The sequence below is a fragment of the Dermacentor variabilis genome, chromosome 10 (assembly GCF_050947875.1).
Source record: "Dermacentor variabilis isolate Ectoservices chromosome 10, ASM5094787v1, whole genome shotgun sequence".
Classification (NCBI taxonomy): Eukaryota; Metazoa; Arthropoda; class Arachnida; order Ixodida; family Ixodidae; genus Dermacentor; species Dermacentor variabilis.
This window is the reverse complement of record NC_134577.1, coordinates 12,165,161-12,188,380: the sequence shown is the minus strand read 5'-3', so window position 1 is coordinate 12,188,380 and position 23,220 is coordinate 12,165,161. Positions and strand designations below refer to the sequence as shown.

At 46.8% G+C, this 23,220-nt stretch overlaps 2 protein-coding genes across 2 annotated transcripts; one reads left to right on the top strand and one right to left on the bottom strand.

The window, feature by feature from the left end:
- The first annotated feature begins 1,845 nt into the window (after positions 1-1,845).
- On the top strand, positions 1,846-7,665 carry LOC142559894 (uncharacterized). Its single transcript, XM_075671583.1, has 4 exons — positions 1,846-2,200; positions 3,251-3,459; positions 5,241-5,544; positions 7,265-7,665. Exons 1-4 carry the CDS (start codon positions 1,970-1,972, stop codon positions 7,589-7,591), a joined length of 1,071 nt encoding a protein of 356 aa, XP_075527698.1. The 5' UTR covers positions 1,846-1,969; the 3' UTR covers positions 7,592-7,665.
- Positions 7,666-11,491: 3,826 nt separating this feature from the next.
- Positions 11,492-22,780, bottom strand: LOC142559886 (neutral amino acid transporter A-like). Its single transcript, XM_075671573.1, has 5 exons — positions 22,613-22,780; positions 19,626-19,860; positions 16,276-16,405; positions 12,939-13,052; positions 11,492-11,615 (listed from the first exon to the last, which is right to left on the bottom strand). The coding sequence occupies exons 1-5, from the start codon at positions 22,778-22,780 to the stop codon at positions 11,492-11,494; spliced, it is 771 nt and encodes a 256-aa protein (XP_075527688.1).
- Positions 22,781-23,220: the final 440 nt, after the last annotated feature.

The following is a 23,220-nucleotide window of genomic DNA, read 5'->3' as shown; positions in this document are numbered from 1 at the left end:
GTCGCCTGATCATGCTGTCTCGCAATGGTAAGTGCCCGGGAAAGCGTAAGAGACTCTTCCAGTACAAGATGTTCACGCAAGTATTCGCTAGTAGTTTTTTCTATAAGCTGGTCGCGCATCAAGTCGTCGGCCAAGTCACCGAAGTTGCACGCTCCTGCGAGACCTCGTAGCGCGGTGGCGTAATCGACCGCAGTCTCACCTGGGGCTTGTGCACGTCGACGGAAACGGTGACGCGCTGCGGTGACATTGGCAGAGCTCTTGGAGTGACCTTCAAGCGTCGCTATAGCGCAGTCCAACTCATCTGTGCAGGAGTCGTCAACGTCCCTCCGGTGGCGCTCGAAGCCAAAAAGCGCGAGTCGTCCTCTGACGTAAGACTCTGGATGATCCGTTGTCCTGCCAAGCCCAAGCAGTTGAGCAGAATCGCCTTCCGACGCCTGGCAGGTAGGTCAGAGGCGCCCGACCCCACCATGTAGTTCTTGAACGCTTGAATCCATTGCTCACATGGGATGACCGGTTGTCCAGGTGACGACAGGAACGGGGGTGGCGGTTGTAGCCCCGAAATACTCATCGTAGAGGATGATATGCAGCAATCGACGGCACAGATGAAGGGCAAGCCGGTAGCACATGCGTTGTTAAATCCTCGTCACCAAATATGTTATATCGTGCATATTACTCAGCACGACAGCAATGGAGGCATTCCTCGTTCTCTGCCTTTATTCCATCCTCTTTTTCCTCCCCCTTGGGCGGCTCCAAGCACGCGCCTTCTCATGGCGCTGCGATAGGCAGCGACGCCTTATATAAGAATGGGGTTATAGGTGATATGCACGATATAACACCTATCGAATTTTTCGTAAAGCGAACGAATAAGCTCCTTTTACAATTTTACGAATGTTGTGTGAAGTTTACCGAAAAATAAATTATGTTCACAAGAAAGTTTCATTCATTGGTCTTCGAACTATCCGTTGGGAGCCTTCGCATTGTGAAAGCATGCCAGGGGGTCCCTGCTTCTAAAACGTTTATACAGACAAGTTCCAAAAGCACGCCAGTCTAGCAACAGCAGTCTCATTGAAAAGATCACTGTAATCTAAAAGCAATGTTTTGCTTGCCAATCTCTGTTGTTCCACGTTTGGTGTTACTTGTATTCCGAGTCGAGAAACGCAATTAATCATTAAGAAAGTGCGTAAGTATCCCTCACAAGGCGTGTGCTCAGAGCAAGCTTTAGAGAAGAAAAGAAACACGTGTAACTACATTCTCCGCCTTCCCTCCCCGCTCCCTCTCACTGCCGCGACCAATGGATTTTACGAATTTTAAAGTTCACAGGTTGGCAGATATATCTACGTGTTCTTGTTGACCCTGCTATGCTTCGAGGTCACGAACGCTTTTGCCTTAATTTTTTTTTTCCAATTCATCGCGCACACATTCTATTTTTCATTCAAGGAGATTGTATTCCATCAGTCGCACTCGTTCCAGCTTTTGTGCCGTCCTTCAGATCAGATCCGGTGGTGTTCGCGAATTAACGTTACGCCGAAAATGCGAGTTCTAAGACCAGCTGCTGTCTCTCAAATGTTCATCAGGAAAACTTCAGCGTCGAATAGCTCAAGACACGAGAAAAGTTGCAGTGTTCTTTTATGCAGTGGTGACAAAATGACCCAAGGGGATGTGAAAGAGGTTGGATACAAATTGACAAACTGGAAAGTGGGTAAAGTTCTCAAAGAATGCCAATCCCACTAAAAGAAATATAAACGAAACTCCACAATCATTCTTCATGTTCTACCGCACCCTTCTTGGCCAGCCTCCCATTGTGGGCACCTGTCAATGTATGGGCTCATCATCATCAACACTGGTAAATGCCTGCACGCGTGGAAGAAGACGACGACAACGAGAAGGCGCAATCGCGGTGAAAGAGGCCGTAGTACAGTAGCGTCTATCGAAGAAGAGAGCGGCAGCAGCAGCAGCCTAGTGGCCCGCCATGTCGTCGGCGACATCGAGCGAGACGTACCTGCACTCGCACAGCATCACGCACACGTGGACGGTGCACAACTGCGGTAAGCTGCGGCTGCGCAACAAGGTCTCGCTCTGCAGCTCGCCCTTCCCGGCCCAGTGGGACGAGCCACGCTTCCAGATATGGCTCACCACGGACGTCGACTACTACGGCTACGAGACAGCATCGTGCTTCATCGAGACCAAGAGCACACTACAGGTATAGCCTCTTCGCAAGTTCCGACCTTAGTAACCCCAACAGAGATCTTTTTTTGAGAGTCACGAAGTCGAGTACGAATGCTATTCGCATCATTCCTAGTATCTGCAGTGCGAGAACTAGCGTTATTTAGCTAAAGGAGTAGTCTCGGCGCCATGATGCAACGCTAGTGAGCTAGCAGTATATAGGAAAAGCGCACATTGACTCATCTGCACGTTTAGCCTTGCATTTCCTTTGGTACTGAAGGTCTTGTCCAAATCGATGCCTCAGCCATGGGGCCCTCCTACTACCAAAAACAGATTTTGAATGCTATATTTTTCCTGTAGCTTACTGGGTTACGTCGTCCTTATTTGACCCTGTTGATTCGTTCGCACTGTGAGTAATAATTTTTTGGCGAGTACCATGTGCCGGAAGTTATTGCGGAGCCTGAAACCCGACATGGCCGCCGCCACGATTCGCAGCTTCCACATCTTTTACGACCTTGACTTAGCAGGAGCATAAACTTTCCCACAAAAATGTGTATATGGGAACTGCAAGCATAGAGGTTCCGGCATCACTGGCGGCTCATGCGTGGATTTCTCTAAACAACGTCCTTCGGGCTTCAAAGGCTTTGTGACTTCGGTAGTTGACAATCTTCATTAAGATATCGTACTATGAATGCAACAGCTCGTAATTGTGGTAGGCTACATGGTCCGTAGGCTACCACGAACGAGAAAGAAACCGCACGTACGATTAGGAACCCCTGTTTCAATGGAACAGCGAACCGTCGGGTGCGCTTGAGCTGTTTCCACTGTTTCCGTACACAGCATAGTGCTACCACCAACCCAGCATCTAGTAAAGAAACGACACAGGGCGTTCCACAATGTAGAACATGCAAGTATAGGCTAAAATCTTGCACTTCGCAGAAATTTTCTAGTTTGCCAACACCAGATCGTGTACTTCCCGTTGACGAGAGCGAGATTCCATGTGCTATGGTCTTCTTTCGCAAGGTAATTTTTAACCATGTTTTCGATTACCGCAGTCTGTTTGCCGTTTGTTACCGTCACCGCGCAGGGCTCGTACTCTCTGGCACTGAGGGACCCCACGGGACGGGACATCGCGCAAGTCACCTGCAACACCAAGACGGCGGCGCGCATCACCTGCGAGAAAAAGTGCCTGGTGGGTTTGAGCTTGAACGGCAGCTCGGCCAGCAATGCCTCGGTCGCGTCCGCTGCCTGCGCCGGTGACGACAACGACCGCTACGCGCTCGTCGTCCTCTTCAGGTGTGTGTCTCCATCCGGGGCTTTAACTAGAGACCACGTGGTGGTCCCAAGATATGCTCCCCCTCGAACACTGGGCATCGCTGCCTTATTCTCGTCGAACCCGCAGACCACGCAGGGGCACAAAAGTTTTTCAAGTCAGTTCCTATTACCGGCTCATACGTTACAAACGTGAAAAACATATTTTTTGTTTAAAAACACGGTTAGATGCTGAACGCAGCTCCCCCATGTAAGTAGAGAAAGTGACCTTCTAGTAATCCTTGTATTAAGAACTACTTTTATTGGTCTAAACACAGATATGACGTAACGCCACCTGGTAGGTTGACATGTTCAGGTCGGCATGTGGTTGTCGGCAGTTGGATTTTCGCGTCAACTCCTTTTGTTCGGAATGTACTTTACGGGGGCTTTAATCGTCCGTGACGACACCACAGTCTGGACCAAACTGAGGGACATTTTCGCAAAATCTAGAAATATTGCGCTTAAACCAACTCCATACAGTTACTGGTACATCTGATTTTATATCCGATATTACTATCTTACGTAACTGCTTCTGAGTTAATTTTGCAAAGGTTTAAAAGAGTGGTCCCAAGTTGGGTACCAGGAGACTGACGAGGTTATAACCGGGGAGGGGGGGGGGGGGGGTAAGATTTTGCCTTCATCAATCTTCTGAGCTGCATTTCTACGCGAACGCAAGAAGCTTCTCGACATAATTTTCTGTGCGCGCAGACGTCATAAGTTTAAACTTTTCGCCACTAATGATTCGGCACACTCACATGGCAGGTGACTGAGCCGTGCTTTCAGAGTTGCTCTATGTCGTCTTTTGTCACTCTTCCGTACGTTAGCATACACTGCATTCATGCATTGCATATCGACTGTCTTTTATGTTAACAATTTTTATGTACAGTGTAGCTCATACACTACATGTGCGCAACCTGCGAAGGGCTCTGTGGATGACCTGGTCAGACTCTTACGCTGATTACTAAGGTAGGATGCGAAAATAAACTGGACATGGCCATGCAATGCGATCGCGCACTGCGACAGACAACGCATTACGTCGCAACCGGCACGCTCTTTCTTTTTGAGGTTGCGCGATCAGATCCCTGCGCGCCAGTTCGTGCCGAGTTTCTTGAGACTAACGGCGTCTACTTTGACCCGCACGCTACTGAAAAATGGCAAAGCTGGAGGAAGTCGGCGTCTCCTTTGCAAGAAAAGCACGACCGAAAATTCCACGCTGTCCACATTTGATTGCAGTTGCCTTAAGAAAATGATGACGATAACGACGATGTTCGAGTTATTGCGCACCTAATTTGGACTTGCTGATAGAAATCGAAGATGTTTCAGGGTTGGTTGGTTGCTTACGAGGGACACCGTAGAGGAGGATTTCAGATTAACCTTAATAATTTGGGCCACAAAGAGTTCTTTAACGTGTACCTAAGCCTAAGTACACGAGCGTGTTTGCATGTTTCCCCATCGAAATGCGGCTACCACGGCCCGTGCTCGGCAACAGAACGTCATAGAGCCACCACGCAACGACGCCGGATGATCGAAACGAATGGTCCTAGAGAGTTTTAGTTTAGGGGACGCAAGTGCCTTGCGACCCCTAAACTAAAGCTATCTAGTGCGTTCGAAATGGCAAAACGAGGCAAGAACGACATGAATCCTGAAGAGTCCTGCAAATTCCGCTAGAACAAAGGCATGATCCGCCAGCTGCATCCTTCGTCCGACCACGACCGCGTTCAATCGAGCGACGCACTCAACGAGGCCAATGGCGGTGGTGAGCGCAGGTTCGAGTACATGACGGACCGCAACGGGGGCCAGGACGAGTGCCCGGGCAGCCCGCTGCTGGGCCAGCTGCCCGGTCTCCTGGAGAGTTCCAGTTTCGGCGACGTCGAGATACGCGTCGGCCAGAAGAAACTGCGCGCCCACGGAGACCTGCTGGGCCGGCTGTCGCCCGTGTTCGCTGCCATGCTCACCAGCGGCACCACCGAGGCCGTCAACCGCGTTGTGGTCATCGAGGACCTGTCCTACGACGCCGTCCGACAGCTGCTCGAGTTCCTCTACGCCGGCACGCTCAGCGGAATTAGCCAGGTGCGCCGCATGGGGCGGGAATTATAAGAACAACGCTCAGAACAAGCACTGCGCAAGACGTCAATTCAGGCCTCCGCGACAGCGAGCGCCAAGGACTTGTTTTATAAGTTATTTAATGAACGTGTATACACTATTGCAGAGGGAAGCTCGTAACACCCCGCAGATAAAGTAATATTATTGTCTGCTGCTCCAAAGACAAGCACAACAGTCACTGAGGCGTCGTGCTCTTAAAAAAAATTTATAAGAAAATGTAAATAAACATATGGTGCAACACTGTAGGCACCCAGCGTACTGCAGAAGCTAACGGAAACGTGATATTCACCGTCAAAGGAACGCTCCGTAGCTGGCGTCATTTCGGACTTCACCTTTGTTTTATATACAGCGCCTAATACAATTCACAGACATATTTAGACATCCGTAGGAAAACTTACAGTCCGCTCTGACAGTGCCACAGCGGGAACTACGTGCGCGAGCGCATAACGCTCATTCCGGCATAGCAGAAGCAGGCAGAACGGTGACCTCGTAGCTGGCTTATTTGTCACTTGGCAGCCAAGCAGACAGTGCGTCGTTCACGTTAGTCAAATACGCGTTTTCTGCAATGCCTCTCCACTAGCGTGTGAAACGTGAGCGGAGCGGAATGGTAAAGCTTCGCTCAGCTAAAGCTGTCTAATATATGTTTGTCTTTCTCGTTCGCATAGAATCTCGCAGCTTTGTAAATTAATGAATTGGTGATAATTATAAATACTCTCTGCTGCTAATATTTAGGTGCATTTTGTGTTGCCCATAACAGTGCTCTGTTTGTTCGCGGGCACGAAGCTATATGGCACAGAGCAAAACGGTCATAGCAAAATACTGACTCAGAAACGCACGAAGCAGCATCACACAATGATACCAAATTCGAAGAATACGCGGGGACGTTAAACAAATCTAAGTGCTATGCGAAAAACAGGAGTAAACAAGGAACCACCTAAATCAGTCAACTTACCAGTGAAGCTCAAGCAAAGTACGGCGTATAGAATAATTTGAGTTTTTGATAATAGTACACATACAGACACATTAGTTTTTATTAAATTTCAGTTCTCATTCATATGCAAACGAAGCTAATGACCAGGAAAGCAACATAGCAAAGCGGTGTTTCTCGCTGTTTTGATCCAATTCGAAATCCACTAATATATGAAAACACACGCACAAAGTTAACGCACTTCCGCTCAAGCACACCATACATCCCATTTCTTTTCCTGCACTTTCTTTAGTTTTAGTGGCTATTTGCTATAGCATTTCAAGTTTAAACATTTAAAATAAATTCTGGTGTTTAACGTGCCTACACCATGATATCATCATGAGGCCCGCCCTAGCGGGGGACTCCGGATTAATTTTGACCGCCTGGGGACTTGTAACGCGCGCCCACGGCACGGAACATAGTCGTTTTTGCATTTCGCCTTCATCGAAATGTGGCTGCCGCGGCCGGGATTTCATTCCGTGACCTTGCGCTTAGCAGCGCACCGCAACAGTCGCTAGGCCACCACGGCGGGTGTGTTTGAAGTTAGATTATGTGGTACTGAATGACAATGGAGCACAATACCATAGACACTCCTGCGGCGGTTTGCTTCGGAAAGAAAGTTAGCGTAACTACGGCACGCGCGGCTACGACAAGCAGTTACTACGCGCCTGGCTCGCAATTCAGCTACATGGACATCGCGGTTGCGCGCGCACTTGACAGGGTGCGGTGGATCTGTACGTGGCGGCCGACAAGTACGGCGTGGCGTCGGTGAAGGCCGCGTGCGCCCGCCAGCTGTCCAACGCGCTGGCGCCGGACAACGCGGTGCGCGTCTTCGAGCTGGCCGTGCGACACAGCGACAAGGAGCTATGTCGGGACGCGGCGCGCTTCATCGACGCCCACCTTCCGGAGGTGCAGGCTTCCGACGCCTGGGACGCGCTGCTGCGAGACGACCTGATGGCGCTGGCCCTCTTCAAGTCCGCGTCCCGATACCAGCCAAAGCAGGGACAGGGCGTCTCTTCCGCCTCAAGCTCCACCACGGCCGTCTGACGAGACCGTAGCTGCTGCTGCCGCCGCCGCCGCCACTGGAGCTCTTTGAGGACAGAATAAATGTGTGCCTCGTATCCCGCATGATGTTTCAAGCGGAAAACCAGGGGCGACATTCTTGAGCGATCACTTTCGCTGTGCGGGGATAGCGAGCTTAGCGCACTGTACATACCAGGAACGCTGTCACGCGAAATGTCGCGAAAGTGATACCATCCCTGAACGTGATCGCATGAGAATACCGTCCCAGATCACACGCGTATCAGCCGGGATTTCAATGCGGGCATCGTGCTGCGTATACAGAATGTACTCTAACATTAGCAAGGCTATCCTCACGCGGATACGCCAGCAGAAATAGGTCTCGCGTCACTCACAGAAATCTGCGCACCTCCTCGCAGCACTTATCATGACGATCGAAGACATCATGATAAAAATTCAAGGTATAAAAGTCACGACACTTACACTTCCTAACAGCTATGTCGCGGTACGCATCTACGCGCATAAATGAGTGTACACATACTGGCGAATGTTGAGATATGTGTGTGGTTAGTGACGGTTCTTCGCAATATTTTAGGCAAGACTTCCGGGAACGAATGTATCACTACATCAGTACCACGTAAAGAAAGCTAGTGCTTAATTATTTCCTCATCCGCGAATTTATCCATATGAAGAGCACGGCCTGTTAGTGGGGAAGCTATTGAAAGCAGTGCAGCAATTTTTTTTAATGGAATCGGGCACGAAACACCATGCCACAGTCGAAGGTAGTAATCTCGAACATCTCGTGTGGGTTTCATTTTTATGGTTCATCTTGCTACACGATCGCCGGCACAAAGTTTACTTCTACGTAAATATAGATTGCGAAACTGTGCTGTGGCTGCGTGACCCACTTTCGAAAACGACGCGTGGCGAAATATCCGCAAAAACTGGTCCAAAACGAGTGCCACTCGGAAGCATGCACCTACAAATACGCTGTCCGACACAGGTAGGTAGTGGGCTTGTCCTGCACACGCAACATCGAACGCGTGACGATTCTTCTTCTATCGGGGTTGTTATGGCACACTTTTGAAGTCGCATTCTGAATTGAACTGTGCGATAAGCAAAATTAATTGCTTCCCTTTTTGGAGCTTGCAGAGGAACCAAGAACAAGCACAAATTCATGCTTGCGACGAGCTTTATTTCCCGCTAGGATATTAGCCGCTGTTCTTCAACGAAAAAAAAAGTACGCTTTGTCTTGCTTTTCTTTCATTTTTTTTATCTACTAGCTGGCAAAAATATCAACTTCAAACGCGATAGCGCACTGCTCAGTAAAGCCATGTCAAAAAACTACCGGTAGGTAGTCGGTTTTCCCGCAGTGTGCTTAATTATCAAGTTGGCCGTTCCCGTTCATTGATAGTCTGCCCTACGCGGACAATCTAGCGCTGCACATGATACACATGTATGCATGCTAGTTTGCCAAAGTAATAACTAGTCGGGATCCATTGACGAAGGTCACGTATGCCGGTTAGACGGCATCAATGCTACACCACTTCGAACAAGTTGTGATCAAGACTGCAGTTACGTCCAAGGACTTTCGACGGCCCAGAGGCCATAATCAGGCTGCTGCTGGTGTTAGTTCAGGAGCCGCAAGGATCTATTTTAAGACTATCTACGACAAATGAGGCTCCGCGAAGAGTCTGGCCCACACGGGAGTTATCTGTAATCTAGTGGCTAACATTTTTTTTAATTACGTGAGCACGTGGTGTTGCGGGAAACGTTGCCATGCAAGCCTGAATGCGTATCGAAGAGTACGAATGGGCATGCAGATTTAACGCGATTAGTAAAGTGGATTTCAGCCTACCTTTTAAACAGAGAACAATTCGTTGTTTTCAACAATCATTGTTCTGACAAGCTTACACTTCACTCTGGCGTCCCTCAGGGCTCTGTTCTTGGGCCTCTATTGTCTTTAATATATACTAATGATATTGTTTAGATACTAATGATATTGTGGTTCGCCTCAAGTATACCAAACACAAGCCACACTGCTTTAGAGCGTGCGTCTCTTGGCAATAAAACGCAGACTACCGTTTCCCTTGTCATCTGCTTTGGAGACGCAGCCAACATTGTCGTCGGTTCCGGCCGGCAAGCTTGGGAACACATCGGCGAGAAGCCAGTGTTAACGCAAAAATTCGAAAACTAATTCCTCATGTTTAAAAAATAGCTTTTCGTAACTTCACACATGCTGAAGGAAAAGAACCAGTCACAAAACACAACGGACAAGAAGAGAGGTTCACATCACAACGTCCTTTGTATTTTGTGACTGGTTTTTTTCCTTCAACTATGTACCAACTGGCCCGGATTTCAACCCTTCTTCACACATGCGTAGCCGACTTGTAGGGCCACCCAATGACGTATCACATATATTTTTAGGCCGAACTACCAAAGCTACTTTTCTGGCCTTGAACATGAGGCTTCTTGTAAAACAAAAAACGATAGGAATTGACAGTTCGTTTTCCTCATTAAGAAGAATTGATTGCGATGTGCGCGTCAGCCGAGTTAAGGCTTCTAGCCCACGGATGCTCAAAGACCTCTGGTACAACTTTCTTCTCCCCATATCACTAAAACATTACGGTTGCTATTATGTGGTATGAAGGAATACACCTTGTCACTGGTTTCTGTAGAATACGTTCTATAGCTCACGTTTCCACTGATGGATCAGGATCATTTAACGCCTCTACGGATGTTTTCTAAGTTTCAGTTCTGCACGTTACTCGAAGCGTTAAACTCGACCACAGGAAAACGCCCACGGTTGCGGAGGTTGTGCCCATCCACGCGGCAGTTCATTTCATCATCTACTAGCCGCCTCTAAAGACGAACCAAAACAGCGCCAAAGGACATTGATTATATTTTAAATAATGACTTGGTTGCTCGTGTGGCCGGACTATACGAGTCAGCAATGAGGTTTGAAGAACGGGCACACTATTTTAAGGGCTTGGAAAAATTTTTGAATTCATTGGAATGAGCTCGCTAACAGGGAGGTCATGTCGACCTTCGGCAAGCCTGCCATATCGATGCCCTATTCAAGGGCAGGCGCTAGGCGTACGTTGTCTCATATTTGCCAAGTCCATCAACTTTACCCGGAGCTATATACGTAGATTACACATGACATCATTCAACATCCAGCGAAGCCGCGTAAGCCTTCCAGCCTTCATGCGCATGCAAAGTGCCTCGTTTCGTTGTGTGAGCCAACGGAAGCAAGCTCAGGAGCGGAGAAATCTTAGCGCGTTTTGCAAATGCAGCGCATTTAGACATACCCTGGTCAAAATGTCCCAAGCCAAATCCGACGGCGCTACCTGCAAGCAGTGGGCATTCATCGCACAAGACAAGCGGACCATGATGCTTGGTTCTACGAGACCAACCACCGAGCACTACTGACGTAGATCGCCGAAACCGGCCTACGTTTACACATTTATTCGTTTATGCTGTTGGGCAAGCTTTCTGGAAAACATAAATAAATACAGCGCAGTGAGCCAGGCCAGGCGCTACTCACTTCAGGCCCCGCAAATCCGAAGACTCCTTATTCGTGAAGCACTGAAAATTTGGCAAATGTGTGCAGCTCTTCATTCAATCAATTACTACGGTGGCGCGCAGTGGCAATGACATTCTGCTGCTGAGCATGTGGTCGCGTGATGGACTCCAGATTCGTGTACCACGCGTTGGACACCAGTAAAATAACGAAAATTCGAAATTCTCCACTGCGGAACCTAAGCCCCATTGGTGCTTTGTAATGTTAAACTCAATCAATCAATAACTAAATCAACCAGTTTGCATTAAAAGTGTATAGAACTCTTATCACGGGTATCCCATTAAATCACTGACAAGACGCCAGTGAGTGTTCCCTGGCAGTGCGCTCTCATCGAGAGGACACTACTAAGGCGGGATGTCCCTGTTCGCATCCTCCACGGTGGGCTGTTCTTCCAAGCCGCAATAGTGCTGCACCACATAGACGCTAACGAGACCCGTGAGCACGTCCACCACGTTCGCCAGGCGGCTTCTGCAGGACAACAATGAAGGCAAGGACAGTAACGTTAAACAGCTAAGAAAGTCATTGTAGCGTGTGTCCTCTTGACAGCTGTCCTTACTGCGCAACTGAGGTTAATGTGCGGAGCTTTCGCGTTTATCGAATTTTTTTGAGAAAAAATATATGCGTTTCGACACATAGTTTCAAGGCCTAACACTTATCTTCCACCCCTCTGTCGTTAGCATTTCCCCTCCGCACCACGCCAAGCACGCCGTTTCTTATCACAACACGCGCCCACAACCGTCCACGGAAAATTCTAAAATGCGCTATCAAAATCCTCCCTGCCAATGGCATGCAGCACTAAAACACATCTAACAAAGCCTGCAACTTTCAGGTAACGAAGCGCCACAGCCTGACGAATATCACCTTGCCGCAGCCGCGGCTCCTTTCGGTGTTATCTTGCACTCCACGTACGGCCTTTCATTATTAATACTAGGCCTGCTCCCGTGTCCAGCTTCGACGCGAGCCCCTCGTCTCCCGAGCTGGTTTACTAGCAAGGTGCGCCAACTGCACCAGTCTGCGGGCTTCCCTGAAGGCACGAGCGTCATCGCCATAGCTGTCGTCCTTCAAGGTCGAATACATTGAAAACATCATCATCAGCCTGGTTACGCCCACTGCAGGGCAAAGGCCTCTCCCATACTTCTCCAACAACCCCGGTCATGTACTAATTGTGGCCATGTTGTCACTGCAAACTTCTTAATCTCATCCGCCCACCTAACTTTCTGCCGCCCCCTGCTACGCTTCCCTTCCCTTGGGATCCAGTCCGTAACCCTTAATGACCATCGGTTATCTTCCCTCCTCCTTACATGTCCTGCCCATGTCCATTTCTTCTTTTTGATTTCAACTAAGATGTCATTAACTCGCGTTTGTTCCCTCACCCAATCTGCTCTTTTCTTATCCCTTGAAAACATGCTACACATTAAATTATTTCACTCACAGGTTTTCTGAGAACTGTGTCGAAGGTACGTCGACTCCGGTGCTGCGTAAATGAGTCTTATGAGACTGCGTCTTCGTGAGCACAAATTGTTATGCCGCAGAGTTCGAGCCTCTGTATCCAACTCAAAAGCGCTGGCAAGCATAAAGAACATTGATAAGGCCCGCAGCTGTTAAATTACAAATTTGACGGATACGTGATGCAAAGCAGTAGCAACGAGCACGAACCAGTCGTTACTGCCCATCAGCGCACACAACCACGTCGTTTGCCATACGAAATTAAAGTTGAACGCGCATTGTGGCCATAGTCTGACAAGCTGCACTAAATGCAGCGGCAGCGACTGTTTTTCCCAAAACACGCACACAATCCAGTCTGTGATGAAGAGAATCCCGATGGTATCCGTCGGCATTCCTACGGCTTCGTGGATCAGACGGAGCCTCAGGTAACTCGGACCGCCTGTCGTGGGCGCCGCCATACTGCACAGCACAGACAAGGCGCTGCGACGCAGGCGATAGACCTTGGATTACACAAGGCACCGAAAAACGTCGACGCCTATGACACCCATTTCCAAATACTGTTACTTTGTGACGCGCCGAAAGTGCGATATATATAGAACCGCCACCGCTGATTCTTTCTTACGCATTGACGCCAGCACGTCGGTTTCAGAGAAGTTAGGCAAATGACGTTTATCCCATTGCTACCTTAAGTGGGGGTCATAAATCATATTGAATAAAATAAGCAACAAAAACTTAAGCCACCACGATAAGTGGTGCCTTAAGCGTGTCGGTTGCAGCACTTTCTCAAACCGAGGACAGCAGTGGTACATAAAACTCGGGCACCATTACACAGTATGTGAAAGTATAACACTATTGAAATGGTGTGCCACAGCAACATCATTGAACTGCACCACGTATTGGTTTTAGAAGCACGTCATTTGACATTTAATATTCACTTCGTCCTTTTGCTTAGTCCACTGGAAAAAAAATGGACGGTTTTACATGTTTATTGCACTTCATTAAAGCAATCAAGATGTAACGACGCGTAGTAAGGTGTGAAGGTAACTTTTTCTTTAATTTCATAACTTTATAATTCTTTGCAAATACTATAAATCCAGTTTGCGAAATGGAAGTTAGTATCAATAATTTGATAATTGCTATCAATAATTTACCAGTACGACAAGCAAATTATTTGGGTTTTTTTTTTTCGGTGGTACCACATCGTTCGTATCACCACTCTAGCTGCTTTCTCCCTTTCTTCTTTAATGTTTTTCAGCCGACTACCAGCTGAATAAGTTCAGCTGATACGATGTGATTTTTATTTCATGCTCTAAGGAACCAATGCGCGCATAACTTTCGTCAATCCTTTGTTTCCTTTATTCCTTTCATTTTGTTTCATATATCAGATGAACATTGAAGTGACTTAGGAAGTACTATGTTGAAATAAGAAAAGAAAGAAACCGGAAATATTTGCTAACTCATCAGCCAGTCTAACGAGAAAGTTAGAAAATTGATGTGGCTGGTACATGAGGCAGCCGGCAAAGATATAGTAATAGAAATTATGTTTTATAAATATACTTCGATAATAACTTCCAAACGAGGTTGCGTAAAATAAAATGGTGCATGAGTCGTCACTATAACAGCGACTATTGCACACAGCTACGCAGTTTTCGCTGAAAAACCAAAGCGAGACAACAAAGCACGGGCTTTTTTGGAAGAGTAAAGAGCAAGGCGCAAAAGACCAGGACGGAAGAAGAACACAAACGACAGGACCGGCGCCACCCACAAATAAGTTTATTTCCGCAACAAGCCTGCCTTATGTAGGTCAACCAAGCCGAATCACACACGAAACATTAGAAGTAAAATACAGCAATCCATCGACCACTTAGGAATCATATCTGGCACAATAGATGAAATCAGCAAACAAGAACCACACGTGGAGCAGCACAGGAAGCAATTCATCGAGCACAGTCATTACCAAGCCAACGGGGAGAAAAACGAGAGATAAGAAGTGCCATCTACGCTTCACTAGCAAACTATGGACCACATAACACCATTCAAACACATAAGGCCCAATCAATCATAAAACCCGCACTCCTATGAGAATAATGACCAACGAATAACACGAAATAACATGAAGAAAGGGCGTCTAAAGAACAGCGTCTGCGTCAAATCTAAAATCTCTGAAGTCACTCACCGATAAAATTGATAAAACGTGTGACCGCTCGAAAAATGAACCATGCGACAAACGATGAAATGGACAGAACAGTTGAACGATCGGTCTAAGAACGGTCTAAGAACAGCTGAGCATGTGTTGGCGGGCTAGTTGGTTAAGCATGATTACAAAGACGGCGCCGAACAAAACAACACACGAAGAAGGGGGACACGAGACAGCACGTAGACGCTGCTGTCTCGTAAAACGTAAAAAAGCGTCTGCGTAAAAAAAAAAAAAAAAGGCGGCAAGAAACCTGTAAGAGCCACCAAAAATAGTCAACAAAAATAAAAAAATAAATAAATAAAAGCAAGAGAGACGGATAAACCTAAATGTAATCACTCTAACATGAGGCCTACATGGAGTCTTCTAAAAAAGTAGTCTCCTTGTCACTAAGCACAATGGACGGCCTGCTGATGCATTTGTTTCCCTCTTTCTTGACGATATAGGCTTCCACAATCTCCCGCTCGAACCTGTCTTTTCCACACTTCAAAAATTTAGTTTTTTCGAACTGAGGGCGGCATCAGTGCAGCCTCTGCAATGCTCTACACGGAAGCTCCCTTCATTGTTGCGCAGATTACGACAATGTTCAATTGCACGCTCATTGAAACATCGACCTGTTTGCCCGACAAAGGTGCAGCCACAGCTTAGAGGGATTTGCTACACGACACGTGTCCTGCATTCAGTGAACTTCTTGTGATGCTGAATTGAACAAGCCGGGCGTTTCTCTCGGTTCAAGGCACAAAGCTTAGACAACTTGCAAGGCGCCGAGAAGACAACCTGAACATTATTCCTGCTCGCCACTTTCTTAATGTTGTGCGATACCTTATGAAGGTACGGAATTACCGCAACAGAACTGCATGAAACTGGGTCCCTGATAAGAGGCGGGTGCTTGAGTTTTTGGAGCATCGCTTTGCAGACAGCTGAAATCAGACATGGCCGGAAGCCTGCCTGCTGTAGTCGTTGCACTTGAGCGCTAAAGCTACTAAATGGAAAGAAGACTTAGTTAAAGCAGTTTGCAGAGAATTGGTAGCAACTGCGCGCTTTACTGCGCACTTTCTTCCGTCCTGGTCGTTCGCGCTTTGCTCTTCACTCATTCAAGCATGAACCAACTAGCCCAGGCAAGAGCTTTACTTCTTTGGAAGTGACCTCTAAATTTAATGCATTTCTTTTTCTGAGAAGAAGGACATGTCATGTTCATAACGACGAATGAGATGACACCAGAAGTTCCAGGTGACCGATAAGACATCACGTAAACATCACAAAATGTCACAAAAATTTTGTGATTTTAGCATAAACGGCAACTTTCCAACTAATAATCAGGCTTAACCAGCAGCATACTTAGTTCACAAAATCGAATAGAGTTGCAACACATGATAAACTTCAGATTGAAGGCCCGTCGAGAGTGACGCACACAAAGGAACAGGAGACGATCGCTGCCTGAGGAAATGCATTCTGAGTTAACCAACCAGCCAATGCGCGGCAACCTACCAGACAAGCACGACAGTGCGAAGATCAACGTAGTCAGTCTTCGTCTGGGCGAAGAACAGGGCGCTGATGGTGATGTAGATTGAGGTGCCATCTGTGTTCAGAACTGCCGCGATGGGAACCAGGAGCCGCACTGGAAACACAGGGTCGTAACAACGCGCTTCCTGTATCCACTACCAGGAGGTGGTCGGAAGGCGCAAGTTCAAATTACTGGTCACGGCGACCAAACCATCCAAGTCCGTCAGTACCCTCGCCGGTGCAGCATGACACTCGAAGAGGAACAAGTTTATCATACAACATTGCATTCGCTCTCGGTCGAACTCCCAGGCCGGAAGGAACCTCGAGCTGATGGCATCAGTCCGTAGTTGAAAAAGCAGAGGAAAGAAGCTAAGTGTCTTTCGTTGAGTTCTCTTTCTTCCGTTCTGTTTTAACGTTAACGTATTTCTGAGTTTTTCGGTATCTTCCTCAAAGTGTCGAACCAAACATCACTACTTCTTATTTTGATGATCGAAGCATGCCAGTCTTCACTGTATGCGCTGGAGGCAACGCGACAAATTAAATTATTCAAGAATGGTAAACAATTATCCACCCGCAAAGGAACGCTTAGAGGCGAGCACACGTACAACGCAAGCACTTCTGTTGTCGCCTTTCTTTGTGCAAGTGTTTACAAGCCGCGCTCCAACCATCGAAGGCAAACAAGCTTCCCGGTTTTCTGTCTTGCTTAACACAAGCGAATCTCGATGAAAAGAAAATAAGCCTAGATTAACTCTCAACGACCTTGCCTTGACCGTGATAGCTAGAAAACGCCGCTCACGCTGATGATCATAGTGGTGGGACATTTGTGGTTTCGAATCTCAACCCCGCCATTTATTTTGAGTCCTGCATGTCAATGCGAAGAGTGGAAAGCCCTACATTACCGTGGTCACAGCAAACACAACGACACAGCAAACACAACGCTTATACGGGGTGTCCCACGTAACTTCAGCCAAACTTTAAAAATATGGAAATGCCACGTAGCTGTACAGAACAAAGGTAATGTTGTTTGCCGTCGCTTGGAGAAACTCAGATTACTTTTTTTAATTCCTTGTGAATACAGAATTAATGTTAATGAACTTCTAGAATATTATAATTAGATTAAGAGTATCAATGAGAAAATTGATCAACATGAAAAACTCCCGACACAGTTCTCTGCTGCCCAATACGTGCTACGCAAGTGTTCTTACGAGAGTGAAAGAAGCTCGAAAATGCACGCAAAGTGCCTCGGACGGTCAGTCGCGCGGCAATTTTTCGTGCATTCGCGGGCTTTTTCACGCGCGGAAATATACTTTTATGTATCACGTATTGAGCAACTTAAAATTGCATCGGGAGCTTTTCATGCTCCTCAAGAATTTTCTCAAGGACACTTTTCATGTAATTAAAATATTTGAGAAGTTGAATAATTATTTAAGACTAATTATGAAATTAGGCGGAATCAAAGACAATCTAAGTTTCTCCAAGCGACAGCAAACAACATTAGCTTGGTTCTGTCCAGGTATGTGGCATTTGCATAACTTTGAAGTTTGGCTGAAGTTACGTGGGACACCGTGTATAATGTTCAGGTTAGACAATGTGTAGCAGCTGACTACGCACATCGCACATCACACAGCACACATTCTCGCGCGTACGTGGTGTTCCGATTAGCCTTTCCTGAAGCGTACTTGATTACGACTCGCCATTCTGACTATTTTTTGCCTTGCTGTTTGAACCGACACGACGGCCCCCGCATGGAGACCAGCGGGAATCATACACGGGGCTTCTAGCAGACACTGGAACCGTTTGTCTTCTAGTGATGTTTACATGAAACTCCGCAGCCATGAAGATACTGTGACATTGAGGTGCCTACGTCGGCCGGAGGGATACGACTCCAGCCAACGCTGAGGCGAATTCTAAACTTGACTGCAGGAAGTAGCGCCATCTTTCTTCGCTCCTTTATCGGAGTATTAAGGGGAAGCTTTAGTTCGGGCCCAACTCCCATGCCACCTATTCAAATACATGTAAAACGCAGAGGTGCTTTTCTGATAAAACGCTTCGGCTGATTTCAATAAAATTTGTAAAATTTGATAAAGTTAGATTCTAGTGACATTTGAAAGCAAGATTTTAATTAGGGCCTGATTTTTTTTTTACACATATTGCCAGAAATCGTTACTCCTGAAAATAAAAAGAAACAAAAAATGACGTTTACAAATTCACGTATTAGTGGTATATTTAAGGGCGACGATAATAATACACTAAGTCTGCCCGCTTTAAACGTAATATTGAATGTATGTGACACAACTGTGATATCCCTTTTCATTCCAGAGTTATCGAGTTGTGAACTTGATAGTGTTGCTGCCTGAAAAATTGCCATCTTCAATTTTTATTACAAAAATCGACTGCCTAAATAACAGTGCCAACACTCATTATAGTTTAATGCTTTTCTTTTTTTAAAAAGAGATACAACAAATTTTGTCAAATTTGGTGCTGCGGTGGCCGAGAAAGACATTTCTCCGTTCCCATGTACATAGATAGGAGCCTGCGAGCTAAATCTTCCTCATACGGCCGCGTTACGCGCGCTGTATTAAACTCCTTCTGTTCCCCCAGCTATTACAAAGTGCCGGTAGAGACACTCAGAGATAAGTGGATCGTGGTAACGTACAATTTCGCCGCTCTAGCAGCAAAATTGGATCAGAAACATAATATGTATTTAGCCTGCTACTCCGAGCCATCGAGTTTCATGGCAAAATCACCAAAGTAAGATATGACAGGGCAATGAAGCGCGTGAATGATTATTCACAATAATTGTGTTTCCTTACATAATTTCAAGCGCATAAATAAATAACTACGCTTTCCGCTATGCGCATCGCCAAATTATATGGTAATAAGGCACACTGACCATGCACAACTGCAACATTTTTGCATCTTCTTCGTAACGTTCTGAAAAAGCGTTCGATGGTAAAAATTAAAGCGTAAAAGAAACCTAATTTCGCCAACAAAGAATTCGCAACGAAACAGCTACCTCCATGAACGCCAATACAACGATCCGCAAGGTCACTCGCTGTAAGCATGATCAATAAAGCTTACGCAAATCATGTACTGCTCTCACGTATAGTGCTCGGCGTACTGCTCGCATTCTGGTGGTAAACGGTGCCCACGCTAGCTGAATAGCCACGACGGTGACGCACGCAGACACCAGGCGATGTTTCGCTCTGGTGTTCTTAAGCGTAATTCTCTGGAACTGAAAGAGTGGCCTCCGAAACCGGGCAAAGCGCGCGCCGCGCCGCCCGGTCTCGGAGGCCCTAGTGCTCCACGCTTTCCCACGTGGTGAGGGAGCGCACCGATCCTGGTGTCCAGGTTCAGGCGCTCCTCGAGCGCGGCGATGGTGGGCGGCACGGTCTCGCTGCTCGACGCGGCGCCGAACGCCACCGCCAGCGGGGTGGCCGCGTTCTGGAGCAGCCCGCGGAAGCTGCGCCCCGTGGCGGTCGCCAGCACGAACGGCAGCACGACCAGCGCGTGCACGACCAGCGACAGCGCCACGGCGAACACGTACAGCGCCAGGTGGGAGGCCAGAGGCTGCGCCGTCGCAGAAGGCTCTCGTGTCGTTTCGTTCGTTCGTTTGAAAGTGCACGTTTGTCATATACGGGGGCAAATGGCGGCCACGACAAGTCACCTAACTATGCGACTAGCGCAATAAACGGAAACTGCGCATATTCATCAGCGACAGTTGACAGAACATTCGCCTATAACAAAATTACATTTTCTTTTACGGAATTCGTTTTGAGTTCAGATGGCACATTCAACAATGAAGACGATCGAATTTCCTAAATTTCACGTGGTATTATTTCATATTTCGCGGGCTTTCTATAAACACACAAAAAATCGCCATGTAGCATGTACGTTGCCACAAAAAATTGGATTGGTCGTTCCTGAACCCCCTCCACAACACAACTCAGCTCAGTTACTGAACTAATTAAAGAGAATATAAAAAAAAGCTTAAGAGGAAGCTTTAGCTCGGGCCCAACTCCGACGCGGCCTATTCAAATACATGTAAAACGCAAAAACGTTTTTATGAGATAACCCCTGGACCGATTTTGATGAAATTTGTCGCATTTGAAAGAGAAAGTTAAATTCTAGTGACTGTTGGAAGCGGAATTTCGATTTAGGGCTTGAATTTTCTTAAAACGATTTTCAAATATTTGACCGTTAGAAAAAAATAGAATCACGAAGTTTACAAATTCATAGCTTTGCATCAAGAACAGATATCGCGGTTCTGTAAACGACATTCATTAGATCATTCAAAGCGGACAAATTCAATATGTCATTTCACATCTTACGTGAATTTGTTACGTTGGTTACAAGGGTTTTGCAAAAGTTGTATTTCCCTATGATTAATTTTTTTTTATATTCACGTGTAACATATCAATTTTGTCCGCTTTAGATGTACTATTAGATGCAATTCACAGAATTGTATTATCATTTTTAGTGGTTAAGTTACAGAGTTGTAAACTTGATAGTTTCGTTTTTTGAAAATTTCCGATTTTTGCCAATTTTTAATAAAAAATTGACAATCTAACTGAAAAATTCGAAACCAACAGTCACTAGATTTTAAGTTTGTCTTTTAAACGCAACAAACCTCGTCAAATTTGGTGCAGTGGTTGCCGAGAAAAATGAATTCTCCTTGTACATGTATTTAGATAGGAGCACTCGAGCTAAAGCTTCCTCTTAAGGAGCACCACATGACGGCAAGCCATATGCTGTTGGTTTCATTCAGCTGCAGCTAACCACTTCTCTTTTTAAATCCTTGGCACATGTTACGTTAAACACCCTGTACATTCAGGGTGCCCCAGCTAACTTTAGCCAGAGTTTAAAAAATAGGCGAATGCCAGTAGCTGGACAGAACCAAGGTAATGTTGTTTGCCGTCACTTGGAGATACTAAGATTATATTTTTTTGTTCATTTTAATTACATATATAGTCCTAATCCATAATTCAACTTCTCGAATAATACGGTTAGATGAAAACTGTCGATGAGAAAATTCTAGAGTAACTTGAAAAACTACCGATACAACTTTCTGTCGCTCAATACGTGCTTTTCAGAGCGTGAAAGAAGCTCGCTAATACATGTAAAATTGCCGAGCCACTAGATGGATGCTCGAGGCACTTTAACAGCTGGCGCTCCATTATTTAAAAAAGAAGGAAAGCTTAACATATTATTATTCAACAACATAAATAGCAACTACATTTCTGTAAATTTGACGGAAAACTTAGAGCGGAAGAAAACTTGACGCACATTTCAACTTATACTTACTTCTTAGGTGATGCATCTATATTCCTTTTGCAAAAGTTCCGTTCCCAGAATACTTTCCTAGTTCAAAGCCACGTGTAAGGTGTCATGGTTCAACACGAAAGTGCAGCCACCATCGCGCAGGTTTCGATAACGGCGGCGCGCGCTTCCAGACTTCTCTTGCCCATTGGTACATGGCGCAGTGGCGCATTGAAGGGAAGGGTTTACAACCTCAACCTCCTCCCGGCAGAGGTCCACCAACCCAGCCCCTTTCACCGAGGGTAGTTGCTTCGTGCTGAGCATGTCTTTTCGTGAAAGCATGTATAGGCGTATATATTTGTTGCAGTCTGTCCCCTAAATTCTGGTTGCGCTAATGGGCTCACGACATGACTTATGTAGGCGTAGGACCTTAAATGAGGAGCACGCCATATAACAATCGTTCCCTTCTTTACAGCGTTGTATCCGTATCTTTGCAGAAAACCAGCCGGGACAAATTTTCAGTTTGCCATCATGCGTCAGGTGACTACCAAAGCTGAGGTGTTTTCGTACTCCGATAAAATAAATAAATAAATAAATAAATAAATAAATAAATAAATAAACAGAAAAAAATACTTGAAATACACAGTGCACAGCACTCCATTGCGACCGTGGTGAGCCGCGTTTTGCTATGGGCCGATTACAACGACGGGCGAAAGCTGGACGAATAAAGCTCTCGACGATTTCAAGCGGGGACAACACATCACGTGTTGCGCATAAGTCCCTCTCCTACCAGTGTGGTGCCTTTAAGTCAGCGCAGGTGCCGTTCCAGTGTGAGATGCCGCAATTCAATTGTACGCCGAAAACATTAGAAGGGGGGGGGGGGGGGGGTTATATCCACGGCCAGAGTGTGACGCCCAAGGCCGTAGCGCCCAACCGTCGTGCCTACAGGCGAAGGCGCGCTACGGCCAGACGAGTTAAATTGCGCGCCGGGCCCGTCCATCGTGCAAATAAGAGTAGAAATACTACGCGGCCCACCCTCGCCCAAACCCTGCGCCAAACGCACCTGCAGGTTGCGCGTCTGCACGACATAGGCGGCCGTGGCGAAGAACAGTCCGAACGGTGCGTAGAGTAGTATGAAGTGCGCCAGGAACATCATGGCGTTGCTGAGGCCGATGAAGAAGCCCAGGAGCGTGCCGCTGCCTCCGTGGGTGGACAGGACGACGCCCAGCATGGCGCAGAACAGCAGCAAGCTCGCCTGGTGGGCGACAAGCCGCGACGAAGGGGCCACGTGCACGCCCGTCTTGTCTGGGGGAGTCGTCGTTGAGCAACGACGCCGCGCTCACATACACGAGGCATTTCGCAAGCCGCCGGAACGCATTGCACGCCACCTTCATATTCGCGCGAGTCAGGTGACGTGAACGAGCGAACAGCAGTTCGATATTAATCCAGCAGCTATATTTTATGAAACTCGCATTCAAGGAATATTTGTTCATTCTTCCTCATATATTCGCGTTTGTCGTGAAACAGAAGCCAGACAGAAAGGAAAGAAAAGTTACGGGCTTCTGGATACCACAAAGCCAATAATCGATGCGATTCGCTCGTGTACCGGACCATCCTTCTTTCTCTCGCGCATTTCCTGCTGTTGAAGACCGGACACCGCAATTTTCTCAT